The 13,643-nt window shown below is 49.4% G+C and overlaps 1 protein-coding gene across 1 annotated transcript in view; it reads left to right on the forward strand.

The window, feature by feature from the left end:
• Positions 1-13,643, forward strand: part of hydin (HYDIN axonemal central pair apparatus protein) — a 1,604,351-nt gene that overhangs the window by 650,835 nt on the left and 939,873 nt on the right. Inside the window, exon 20 of the mRNA XM_072518656.1 lies at positions 12,412-12,650. Coding sequence (XP_072374757.1) covers positions 12,412-12,650 — 239 coding nt within the window. The remainder of the gene's footprint in view (positions 1-12,411; positions 12,651-13,643) is intronic.

The raw sequence follows: 13,643 nt of genomic DNA on the forward strand, positions 1-13,643 counted from the left end.
GCGCCTTCCTCTAGGTCATTGATAAAAATGACAAACAGCAACGGCCCCAGAACAGATCCTTGTGGTACTCCACTTGTGACTGTACTCCATTCTGAACATTTCCCATCAACCACCACCCTCTGTCTTCTTTCAGCTAGCCAATTTCTGATCCACATCTCTAAATCACCCTCAATCCCCAGCCTCCGTATTTTTTGCAATAGCCTACCGTGGGGAACCTTATCAAACGCTTTGCTGAAATCCATATACACCACATCAACTGCTCTACCTTCGTCTACCTGTTCAGTCACCTTCTCAAAGAACTCAATAAGGTTTGTGAGGCATGACCTACCCTTCACAAAGCCATGCTGACTATCCCTGAATCCTAAGATAAATCCCATCAGGTCCCGGGGACTTATCTATTTTCAGCCTGTCCAGAATTGCCAACACCTCTTCCCTACGTACCTCAATGCCATCTATTCTATTAGCCTGGGGCTCAGCATTCTCCTCCACAAAATTATCTTTTTCCTGAGTGAATACTGACGAAAAATATTCATTTAGTATCTCGCCTATCTCTTCAGACTCCACACACAATTTCCTATCCCTGTCCTTGACTGGTCCTACTCTTTCCCTAGTCATTCGCTTATTCCTGACATACCTATAGAAAGCTTTTGGGTTTTCCTTGATCCTTCCTGCCAAATACTTCTCATGTCCCCTCCTTGCTCGTCTTAGCTCTCTCTTTAGATCCTTCCTCGCTACCTTGTAACTATCCATCGCCCAACCGAAACTTCACACTTCATCTTCACATAGGCCTCCTTCTTCCTCTTAACAAGAGATTCCACTTCCTTGGTAAACCACGGTTCCCTCGCTCGACGCCTTCCTCCCTGTCTGACCGGTACATACTTATCAAGAACACGCAGTAGCTGATCCTTGAACAAGCCCCACTTATCCAGTGTGCCCAACACTTGCAGCCTACTTCTCCACCTTATCCCCCCCAAGTCACGTCTAATGGCATCATAATTGCCCTTCCCCCAGCTATAACTCTTGCCCTGCGGTGTATACTTATCCCTTTCCATCATTAACGTAAACGTCACCGAATTGTGGTCACTGTCCCCAAAGTGCTCTCCTACCTCCAAATCCAACACCTGGCCTGGTTCATTACCCAAAACCAAATCCAACGTGGCCTCGCCTCTTGTCGGCCTGTCAACATATTGTTTCAGGAAACCCTCCTGCACACACTGTACAAAAAATGACCCATCTATTGTACTCAAACTATATCTTTTCCAGTCAATATTTGGAAAGTTAAAGTCTCCCATAATAACTACCCTGTTACTTTCGCTCTTATCCAGAATCATCTTCGCCATCCTTTCCTCTACATCCCTAGAACTATTAGGAGGCCTATAAAAAACTCCCAACAGGGTGACCTCTCCTTTCCTGTTTCTAACTTCAGCCCATACTACCTCGGAAGAAGAGACCCCATCTAGCATCCCCTCCGCCACCGTAATACTGCTCTTGACTAGCAGCGCCACACCTCCCCCTCTTTTGCCTCCTTCTCTGAGCTTACTAAAACACCTAAACCCCGGAACCTGCAACATCCATTCCTGTTCCTGCTCTATCATGTCTCCGAAATGGCCACAACATCGAAGTCCCAGGTACCAACCCATGCTGCCAGTTCCCCTACCTTGTTTCGTATACGCCTGGCATTGAAGTAGACACACTTCAAACCACCTACCTGAACACTGGCCCCCTCCTGCGACGTCAAATCTGTGCTCCTGACCTCTATACTCTCATTCTCCCTTACCCTAAAACTACAATCCAGGTTCCCATGCCCCTGCTGCATTAGTTTAAACCCCCCCCAAAGAGCACTAACAAATCTCCCCCCCAGGATATTTGTGCCCCTCAGGTTCAGATGTAGACCATCCTGTCTGTAGAGGTCCCACCTTCCCCAGAAAGAGCCCCAGTTATCCAGAAATCTGAATCCCTCCCGCCTGCCCCATCCCTGTAGCCACGTGTTTAAATGCTCTCTCTCCCTATTCCTCATCTCACTATCACGTGGCACGGGCAACAACCCAGAGATAACAACTCTGTTTGTTCTAGTTCTGAGCTTCCATCCTAGCTCCCTGAAAGCGTGCCTGACATCCTTGTCCCCTTTCCTACCTATGTCGTTAGTGCCAATGTGGACCACGACTTGGGGCTGCTCCCCCTCCCCCCTAAGGACCCGGAAAACACGATCCGAGACATCACGTACCCTTGCACCTGGGAGGCAACATACCAAACGTGAGTCTCTCACGCTCCCACAAAATCTCCTATCTGTGCCCCTGACTATCGAGTCCCCAATTACTAATGCTCTGCTCCTCTCCCCCCTTCCCTTCTGAGCAACAGGGACAGACTCCGTGCCAGAGGCCCGTGCCCCATGGCTTACCCCTGGTAAGTCCCCCCCCCCACAAGTATCCAAAGCGGTATACTTGTTTCTCAGGGGGACGACCGCAGGGGATCCCTGCACTGACTGCTTTTTCCCAGTCCCTCTTACAGTTACCCACCTATCTCCAATCTTTGGTGTAACTAATTCCCTGAAGCTGCTATCTATGACCCCTTCTGCCTCCCGAATGATCCGAAGTTCTTCCAACTCCAGCTCCAATTCCCTAACTCGGTCTTGGAGGAGCTGGAGATGGCAGCACTTCCTACAGGTAAAATCAGCAGGGACACTAACTGCATCCCTCACCTCAAACATCGACAGGGGTCTGCAGGTTTGCAGCCATGGAGCCCAGGAGGTTGGCAAACCCTTTCTGTGACAGTGCGACGCCGGCTCGCACATGGCCACTGGCGCCGATGCCCTCAGCGATGGCCTGCAGAGACTGGGCCATGGCCTGCTGAGACTGGGCCATGGCCTGCAGAGACTGGGCTATGGCGTTGAGCGCCTCTGCCATCTGGCGCTGGCACTGGCTCATGGCCTCTTGTGAGAGGGCAGCCATGTCCTGGGCCACAGACGCCGCCTGCACGGAAGGCCCCAGGCCTCGCAAACCGTTCCCCATGTCTGACACCGTCGTACCCATTGCCTCCACCGCGGACGCCACCCGTGCGGTGTCAGCCTGGGTGGCACGCATGACCGGCACCACTCCCAGCTCCTGGACGCGGGTGGACTCCTCCACCTGCGACCGCAGCCGCCGCAAGCCGCCCGTCACCCTCTTCACTCATCTCCGGGTCGGTGGTTGCATCGGATCTATGTGTGGGTGTGGTAACTGCAGGAACCCAGGATCCATCTGGGCGGCAGATGTTCGCTTGGGCTGGGCTGCCCTCCGACCGCCAGGTCCCTCTGCTGCTCCAACCTCCACCTGCTGTACCGGGACGGCTGTGTTGTGCGCACCAGTGAGTGTACCAGGCGCCTCATCACTAAAGTGCCCAACCGTGGTGAGTGTTTCTGCGATGGTGGAGGGTGTTGGTGACAGCAGTGGCGTTGTGTTGTGCTCTTCGTCCCACTCTGAGTCCATGGCACTTTGGGGTGGGGGTTCGTCTCCACCCATCCACTCTGAGTCACTGTCCGGTATTTCGTCTTCCTGGGTAGTGCTGTCCCGGGTAGGGATGTCCTGGGTAGTGGTGTCCTGGGTAGTGGTGTCCTGGGTAGTGGTGTCCTGGGTAGTGGTGTCCTGGGTAGTGGTGTCCTGGCTCGGATGTGACGGGGGCCTGTGGCTGCCCCCCTCGTCGCTGGGTGGTCGCTCCCGCACGTGACGGTGGTGTCGTCTCCCTGTTGCTCCAGGTCTCTCCGTCTCCTGTGGTGTGCGAGGGGCATCCTGCGGGCGTCGCATGCTGGAGGGTCCGGGTCGCTCCGTCTCCCGTGGTCTCCGAGGGGCATCCTGCGGGCGTCGCATGCTGGAGGGTCCGGGTCTCTCCGTCTCCCGTGGTCTTCGAGGGGCATCCTGCGGGCGTCGCATGCTGGAGGGTCCGGGTCTCTCCGTCTCCCGTGATCTCCGAGGGGCATCCTGCGGGCGGTCTGCATCTGCGGGGATGGGTGTCTGGACGTTTGGTCCTGCGATACACAATGAAGCATGCATGGTTAGACATCAGGCAGTGATCAGGTGATATGGGGGAGGGGGGATATGGGGGAGGGGGGGATATGGGGGAGGGGGGATATGGGGGAGGGGGGATATGGGGGAGGTGGGGATATGGGGGAGGGGGGATATGGGGGATATGGGGAGGGGGGATATGGGGGAGGGGGGATATGGGGGAGGGGAGGATATGGGGGATATGGGGGAGTGGGGATATGGGGAGGGCGGATATGGGGGAGGGGGGATATGGGGGAGGGGGGATATGGGGGAGGTGGGGATATGGGGGAGGGGGGATATGGGGGAGGGGGGATATGGGGGACATGGGGAGGGGGGATATGGGGGAGGGGGGATATGGGGGGGATATGGGGGAGGGGGGGATATGGGGGAGGGGGGATATGGGTTCGGGGGATATGGGGGAGGGGGGATATGGGGTAAGTGGGGATATAGGGGAGGGGGGATATGGGGGAGGCTCACCCTGCCTGCTCTGACGAGGTCGTTCACCTTCTTGTGGCACTGGGTGCCTGTCCGTGGTGTCAGGGCCGCAGCGGTGACGGCCTCTGCCACTTCCCTCCACAGACGCCGGCTGTGGCGTGGGGCAACTCTGCGGCCGTGCCCGGGATACAGGGCGTCCCTCCTCTGCTCCACCGCGTCCAGGAGCGCCTCCACATCGCGTGACTCGAAACTCGGGGCTGAGCGACGGCCAGCCATCCAGTCGGGTGTTGCGGTCGGGTGTTGCGGTCGGGTGGGGGGGAGCAGCGCGGCCTTATGAGCCGTCACGCCGTGCAGCGCGTATGACGCTGCACGGCGTGAACCACTGCGCAAGCGCGGATCCCGTTACGTCGCTGCTAGCCCATTTCGGGCCGGAGGCTATCGACCCATTTTTCCGACGTGACGCAAGTCAGATTTGCGCCATTTTTTGCGCCGATCGGCGGACTTTCCGCCGATAACGGAGAATTTCGCCCAACATTTTTAGTTTATATGACCTTCACTGATGCTGCCAGACCTGCTGAGTTTAGCCAGCATTTTCTGTTTTTGTTCCAAATGCTCTGCTAATTAATCACTCTGAGTATATCCAGCAACCTTGAAAGACCTAAGCACATGGACCCTGGGATCCCTCTATTCTGACACACTCTTTGAACTGTGTAGCTAAATCTATATTGCCTGTCTCTATCCACCTGCCAGAATGCATCACTACTCAAAGTTAACAGTTCAGCAGTGACTGTGTATATAATGCCATAAAACTGTTAAATTCTATCATGATTTCCAATTCTGAATGTTAACCTCTCGAGCACGAATGAATATATTGGATGTATGAATCATGTTAATAAAAGCGAAATTACAGTCATGCTGAGCAGGCAAAATTTCTGTTTGTTTGTATTGATTATAGATTACAATTTGACTTTCCCAGTAACACAAAGTGTATGGGCCGGGTTTTCTTCATGGACGCTGAAATTAGAAGTCAGAAAGTTTCCTGAAGACGTGATCGCATCTCCGTGCCAGCTGTTCTGTCTGGCAGAATTTTCTCCCAGTAGAGTTTAGGATAGCCCGGAGACAGAGGTGGGCTAATGCCGAAGTGGCCAGGTTAAAATCCCTACACCGTTTCACAGAGACATCAACTCGGTTCTGCAGATCAGTGTAAAGCTCCCGTAACGTTCATCTTCCTTCCCCTACTTCACCCTTACTCCCTCTTACCCGCATCCACTAACCTAGAATCCACTATGAACAGATCTCACTGGTCCCATAATAAGTTTGGAAGTTAAGGATCCACAATTGGAATAGTCACCATTGTATGGTAGAATTCAAAATTCTGTTTGGGTTGGAGAAAGTGGAGTTCCACAGTAGTGTTCTGGAATTAAACAAAGGAAATTTGTTTAGGCTGGAGGACAGATTTGGCTAATATAGACTGGTCTGGAAGGCTAAAAGGTAGGACAGCTGATGAGCAGTGGCAGTTTAAGGAGATACTCAATTCCTCACAACTAAAATATATCCCAGTGAGGACGAAAGCTGGGAAGAGGGGTTAAAAACATCCATGGCTATGAAAGGATGTCAAGGACATTATAAAGACAAAAACTAAGGTATATCATGTTGCAAAGGCCAGTGGAAGGCTTGAAGATTGGGAAACTTTCAAACAGAAACAAATGGATGCTAAAAAAGTAATAAAAAGAGCTAAGGTAGATTATGAAAAAAACTCAGCGCAGAATATCAAAAAAGATAGCAAACGCTTCTACAGGCACATAAAAGGGAAGTCACTCAGGTGAATGTTGATCCCTTGGAAGATGAAACCAGTGAGCTAATAGTGGGGAACACAGAAATGGCAAAGATGCTAAATCAATACTTTGCTTCAGTTTTCACAGTGGAGGACACTAGTACCATTCCTATAGGAACGGGCAATTCAGAGGTAATAGAAAGGGTGGAACTTCGAACAATTGGCATCAATAGGGAAACGGTTCTCAACGCACTCTTGGGGTTGAGGGCAGACAAGTCTCCAGGGCCTGATGGCCTACACCCTGGGGTGTTAAAGCAAGTGGAAGCAGAGATCGTGGATCCATTGGTTACAATATTCCAAAATTCCCTGGACATGGAAAAGGTTCCAGTGGATTGGAAAAATGCTAACGTAAGTAACACCCTTTTTCAAAAAGAGGGGGAGGCCAAATGTGGGAAATTACAGACCAGTTAGTTTAACATATATAGTTGGAAATTGTTAGAATCAATTATCAAGGACGTAATATCAGGACATTTGGAAAGCCAAAGTGCCATGCATCAGAGTCAACATGGTTTAATGAAGGGCAAATTATGTTTGATTAATTTGCTTGAGTTCTTCAAATATGTAACAAGCAGTGAATAATGGGGATCCTGTAGATGTAATATATCTGGACTTCTGGAAGGCATTTGACAAGGTGCTAGACAGAAGGTTGATTCACAAGGTGAGGTCACATGGGATTAGGGGTAATTTATTAGTTTGGATAGAAGACTGGCTGACATACAGAAGACAGAGTTGGGATAAATGGGTCTTTTTCTGGATGGCAAGATGTAGCTAGTGGGGTGCCACATGGTTTGGTTCTTGGGCCCAAGGTATTTACAATCTATATTAACGACTTTGATATAGGGATTGAAGGTTCTGCAGCCAAATTTGCAGATGACACAAAAATAGGTGGGACAGTAAGTTGCAATGAGGAAATAAGAACCTTATAAATGGATAAAGTTGGTGTGCAGGTGCAACAGGTGATTAAGAAGGCTAATCGAGTTTTGTCTTTCATTGCTAGAGGGATGGAGTTCAAGACTAGGGAGGTTATGCTGCAATTGTATAAGGTGTTGGTGAGGCCACATCTGGAGTATTGTGTTCAGTTTTGGTCTCCTTACCTGAGAAAGGACATATTGGCACTGGAGGGAGTGCAGAGGAGATTCACTAGGTTGATCCCAGAGTTGAGGGGATTAGATTATGACGAGAGGTTGAGTAGACTGGGACTGTACTCATTGGAGTTTAGAAGGATGCGGGGGGATCTTATTGAAACATATAAAATTATGAAGGGAATAGATAGGATAGAAGCGGGCAGGTTGTTTCCACTGGTCGGGGAAAGCAGAACAAGGGGGCATAGCCTCAAAATAAGGGGAAGTAGATTTAGGATCGAGTTTAGGAGGAACTTCTTCATCCAAAGGGTTGTGAATCTCTGGAATTCCTTGCCCAGTGAAGCAGTTGAGGCTCCTTTAAACGTTTTTAAGAAAAAGATAGATACCTTTCTAAAGAATAAAGGGATTCGGGGATATGGTGTACGGGCCGGAGAGTGGAGCTGAGTCCACAAAGATCAGCCATGATCTCATTGAATGGTGGAGCAGGCCCGAGGGGCCAGATGGCCTACTCCTGTTCCTAGTTCTTATGTTCTTATGTTTATATAGATAGGTTAGAAGAGTGGGCCAAAACGTGGCAGATGGAGTTTAACGTGGATAAGTGTGAGGTCATGCATTATGGTCGAAACAAAATGGAAAAGCAATTTATTATCTAAATGGGGATAGACTTTGGGGTGCTCCGATGCAGAGGGATCTGAGGGTCCTTGTGCATGAGTCACAGAAAATGAGGATGCAGGTGCAGCAGAAAATAAGGAAAGCAATGGAATGTTGGCATTTATAGCAAAAGGAATTGAGTATAAAGGTAAGGAAATGCTGTTGCAACTGTGGGATCTCTTATTTTTCTTCCAAAAATAAGGGCCGGGATTCTCCCTTCTGGGGACTAAGTCCCCATGCCGGCGGGAAAACCGGCGCCAACCACTCCGGCGTCATCAGCCCCCGAAAGTAAGGAATTCTCTGAACTTTCGGGGGCTAGGTGGACACCGGAGGGGTTGGCGCCGCTCCAGCCAGCGTTCTCTTCTCCGTGCTGGCCCCCGGACAATATGGCAGAGCCCTACAGGGGCCTGGCGCGAAGGAAAGAAGTTCCCCGGACATAGTATAGTTTCCCATGTGCGTTCTCATGATCTAAGCATTTGCGTCATGACAAGTCTCTAGTCTTACTATATTACTAGATTGTTGCAATTTTGCTGAATATGCCTTCATATTGTTTCTTTAGGTAGGGCTCATACATTACATTCTTCGAAACATTGTTAATATCTGCAGACATGACCTGCAGACCATGACCTTAAAGGTTCAATAATTCACTCATTTTTTATAAGTTTATTATACTTTTGCAGACTCGTATTTCTAAGAATCATTTTATTTTCCAATATATGTTCAGTTGATTTCTTAAAGGACCCCAAACAGTTGGCAAATCCAACATAACAATGCAAGGCATTGGTAAGACTGCACCTGGAGTATTGTGCACAGTTTTGGTCCCTTTATTTGTGGAAAGGTGTAGTGGCATTGGAGGCAATTCAGAGGAAGTTCACTAGATTAATTCCATAGATTAGGGGCTGGATTCTTCAGCCCCGTCCGCCGCAAGAACACCACGGGCGAGACAGCAAGAAATCCATTGACCTCGGGCAGGATTCTCCGGTCGCTGGGCAGGCGTAGCTGGAGAATCCCCCGAGGGGAGAGATTGAACAGTTCAGGCCTATACTCTCTAGAGTTTAGAAGAATGATGTAGATCAAATAGAGGTATGCAAGATGCTAAAAGGTATGGATAGAGTAGGTGTGGAGCAGATGCTTCCTTTTTTGTGGGGCATTCTAAAATGTGGATCATAATCTTAGAATAAGAGGTAGCAAATTGAAAACAGATTTGAGGACAAACTACTTCTCCCAAAGGGGTCTGAATCTGTGGAAATCGCTACCCCAGAGCGCGGTGGATGCAGGGACAGTAAGTAAATTTAATGGAGAGTTAGACAGATTTTTAATTGGTAATGGGTTGAAACGTATGGAGTGGAGTTGAGGCCATGATGGGTTCAGCCATGATCACATTGAAGGTGTTTAGGCTCGGAAGGCTGAAATGCCTACACCCGCTCCTAGGTCATGTGTTCTTGGGAAGAGATGGTTGGCTGATTTTGCAGTCCAGTTCTTGGTCTGTCGCATTGTAGATGAGGAACATGGGCGAGATTCTCCGACCCCCCGCCGGGTCGGAGAATCGCCGGGGGCTAGCGTGAATCCCGCCCCCGCCGGTTGCCGAATTCTCCGGCACCGGATATTCGTCGGGGGCAGGAATCGCGCCGCGCCGGTTGGCGGGCCCCCCCGCTCGATTCTCCGGCCCAAATGGGCCGAAGTCCCACCGCTAAAATGCCTGTCCCACTGGCGTAGATTAAACCACCTACCTTACCGGTGGGACAAGGCAGCGCGGGCAGGCTCCGGGGTCCTGGGGGGGGGGGGGGGGGCGTGGGGCGATCTGGCCCAGGGGGGTGCCCCCACGGTGGCCTGGCCCGCGATCGGGGCCCACCGATCCGCGGGCGGGCCTGTGCCGTGGGGGCACTCTTTCCCTTCCGCCTTCGCCACGGTCTCCACCATGTCGGAGGCGGAAGAGACTCCCTCCACTGCACATGCGCGGGGATGCCATCAGCGGCCGCTAACGCTGCCGCGCATGCGCCGCCCGGAGATGTCATTTCCGCGCCAGCTGGCGGGGCACAAAGGCCTTTTCCACCAGCTGGCGGGGCGGAAATCAGTCCGGCGCGGGTCTAGCCCCTTAAGGTTGGGGCTCGGCCCCCCAAGATGCGGAGGATTCCACACCTTTGGGGTGGCGCGATGCCCGACTGATTTGGGCCATTTTGGGCGCCAGTCGGCGGACATCGCACCGATACCGGAGAATTTCACCCCTGATCAGCCATGATAGAATGGTGGAGCAGACTCGATGGGCTGAATGGCATAATTCTGCTCTATATCTTATGCACTTATGAAAAGTCTTTAAAAAGCTCATAATTCTTTCAAAATAAATAAATATTAGCTGATAGCCACTTAAAAGAACATTGCCCTCTTTAGAAGGTTGTGGACGAAATTCTCCGTTGGTTAACAACAAAATCGGGAAATGCGATTGGGCGGAGAATAGGCTCTGACGCTAAAATCGCGATGGGTGCCAATTTGACACCCATTTGACAGTGCCGTCAATGTGGTCTGGAACGCACATAAGTAAACACAGTTTGCATTTCGTTAGCAGGCCTGACCCGGTATTCTCTGGGGCCTTCCCGGTTCTCCGCCTCTGATCGGCCGAGTTCCCAATGGCGCGATTCACTTGTGCTTAAAAATCGTGAAACCGGCGTCGTGGCTGCTGAGGGAGAGGGAGGAGGTTTTGCCGCAGACAGAAAGGCAACCATGAAGCTGTGCATGCTGCTGACAGCTCACTGTGAACTTAGGGCCACGAGTCGTATGGATTCCCCCAAGCTACCCTCCCCCCCCGCCAGGTTTCCTCTGGCCCCAGCTGACACATCAGCTGTATGGGTGCGCTCCAGCACAACCAGTGCTATCTTGTTGGCTGGAATAAGTGTGTGTGGGGAGTGTAATATGTATATGCGGCTGCAGCTTGTCAGCCTCCCAAGTATCAATCACGGACCCGGTGAATCCCGCACTGTTTTTCATTGTAATCATTTATGTTCCACGTGGCACTGATGCTCGTCCCTTATCAGTCGCTGAATCAGTCCAGGTTCGGCTATTGTGAAAGTTCACAAATCCTGCCCCGGGATCAACATTTAGTCTCAGGAACGGAGAATCCAGCCACATAATTCTGTGAAAATAAACAAGCTCACATTCCCCCGAACAACTGTGTAAACAAATGCTGCTGTGTGGAATCGATTAGCGCCTTTAGCTAAGAGCTATCTGTCAATCAATATTGTGAAATGCAGAATAGCACTGTATCCAGTGGATAATCGTTTCTGCTGTATCTTTATAATAATCTTTATTTGTGTCACAAGTGGCTAACATTAACACTGCAATGAAGTTACTGTGAAAAGCCCCTAGTCCACTCATGCGCCTCTTAGGATACACAGAGGGAGAATTCAGAATACCCAAACTACCTAACAGCACGTCTTTCAGTACTTGTGGGAGGAAACCGGAGCGCCTGGAGGAAACCTACGCAGACACGGGGAGAATGTGCAGATTCTGCACAGACAGTGACCCAAGCCGCGAGGCTTTTATGACTTTTACTATGCTGTTCTTTCACTTGAGATCTTTCCAGTTGTCAGAAGTAGCAACCTTGTAACCATAGTTAAATGACCAACTATGTTTTCCAATCACAGTACTGACATCACTCACTTTAGGAAATACAGATATAACTTAGGCGACTACATCTGGTGATGAGCTGTAAAAGGGGAAACACTTCCCACCTCAAATCATTGCTCACATCTGTACATGTCTCCACTCATCTGGTATGGTTTAGAAAGATGTCCAAAACACATGCACCTCGCTGAAGATTGCAGAAATTCACAACGCTGCTGCCAACTTCTAAACAGCTGAATGTGGGGTTTCTTGACCCCTTCCCACCTTTCCCTGCCACCCACCACTATTCCCACACTGTTGAAAATTGCAGAGCTGGAGATGAGGACAGACCACCTGACACCATGCTCCTATTGCCATTTCTTTCTCCGATTTAACTTTCAGGACTGCAAATTCCAGCCCTATACATTTTATCTTTAGGAAACTCAGTGCGGTATTCACAATTTCAGATGAACTTAGCTTTATTTTGTGCTTTACATGAGCAGTTTAGTTTTCTAATTGTCTATCTACAAATTTGTTGGATTAATTAAGACTTTAGAGCCTCAAAGCAATCCTGGGCAATACTAGTAGCTGAATACTTATATGATGATGATATGAATTTAGCTATCTGCTGTTTTAATGGAAGTGGTAACAAATTCATAAGTTGATAACAAGTTCAAACACTGTTGTTTCTCATTTAATTTATATGTCTCGATACAGTTTTAATGTTTCCTTGCAGATTTCAGATTTTTTGTTTTTTCTGATATTAATAAATTGTCTCTTATCTGACTAATTTCAGACTCTAGAAAACCCTAAATGGCATTTGGAACCCAGTGAAATTGTGATCCCGCCTCTTGAACACATAGATTTAAATGTTGTGGCACATCTTGATGACACAATCTGGTCTGAAGACAAGGTGCACTTGGAGGTAGAGGACAGCTATACAAGGAGTATTCACGTGCAAGCTACTGGCATTGGAACTACCATTGTGCCTAACAAGCCTTTTGGTCCAGTTCTCAACCTTGGAGCAATATTCAGGCAAGTAGTCATATCAATAATTGTCAGGGTGCATTTTCCTCTGCCAAGACTGGGTGTGGAATTGATTGGGAGGGGGTGTCATGATACCCACGGCCCTCGGAAGCCATTATTGACCTGCCCAAGGCGCTCATTGGAGTACGAGCTCTCCAGTTAGAGGCCGGAGGCCCACTCAACTAGGGCTTGTTAAACCAAGCATAAAAGGTGCCTTGAACAGGAACCAGCATGTTGTTGTCCCAATGGGGACGGTGATTGTAGATAGTTATTGTGGTGGGTAGATTTATTTTAAGTAAAATAAATCTTTAATGACCAAAGAAGCTAGCGGTAGAATGGTTAAAGGGGGGAAAAGACAGGAAGGAAAATGGGTATACTCCTCTGAACTAACTCTTTGAGCAAACCTTTGGTTACCTATCCTAATGTTTTTGTCGACTAAAGTAAAATAATATGAATGCTGGAAATGTGAGTTGTTTTTTCAAAAGTTCTTACTGATGCTCAGTTTTGGTTTCATCAGTACCATCCGGCTCTAGGTGGAGCCCATTATGACCTTGGTCCAAATATGAACTTAAGAGCTGCTCAGAGGTAATGAGAGATTCACTGCCTTTACATCAAGGCAGCATTTAACTGAGTCTGGTTCAAGGATCCTTTGTAAAACTCCAGTCACTGGGGATCAGTGAGAATACTCCACCAGCTGGAGTCATGCCTGGCATAAAGGAAGGTCAATCATCTCAGTCCTGGGACATGCAGGAGTTCCTCAGGGTGGTGACCTAGACGCAACCACTTCCAGCTATTTCAATAATGACCTTCCTCCCATCATAAGGATGTTTGTGGGATGTTTGCAAATCATTGCAGGGTGTTCAGTATCATTCGCGATGCCTCACATTATGAAGCAGTCTATCCTCACATACAGAAAGACGAAAACAACTTTCAGTTGATTTATAACCAGTAACATGCATGGTTTGCAAGTACCAGTCAATGATCATCTCCCCATGATTTTTA

The sequence above is a fragment of the Scyliorhinus torazame genome, chromosome 10 (genome assembly GCF_047496885.1).
Source record: "Scyliorhinus torazame isolate Kashiwa2021f chromosome 10, sScyTor2.1, whole genome shotgun sequence".
Classification (NCBI taxonomy): Eukaryota; Metazoa; Chordata; class Chondrichthyes; order Carcharhiniformes; family Scyliorhinidae; genus Scyliorhinus; species Scyliorhinus torazame.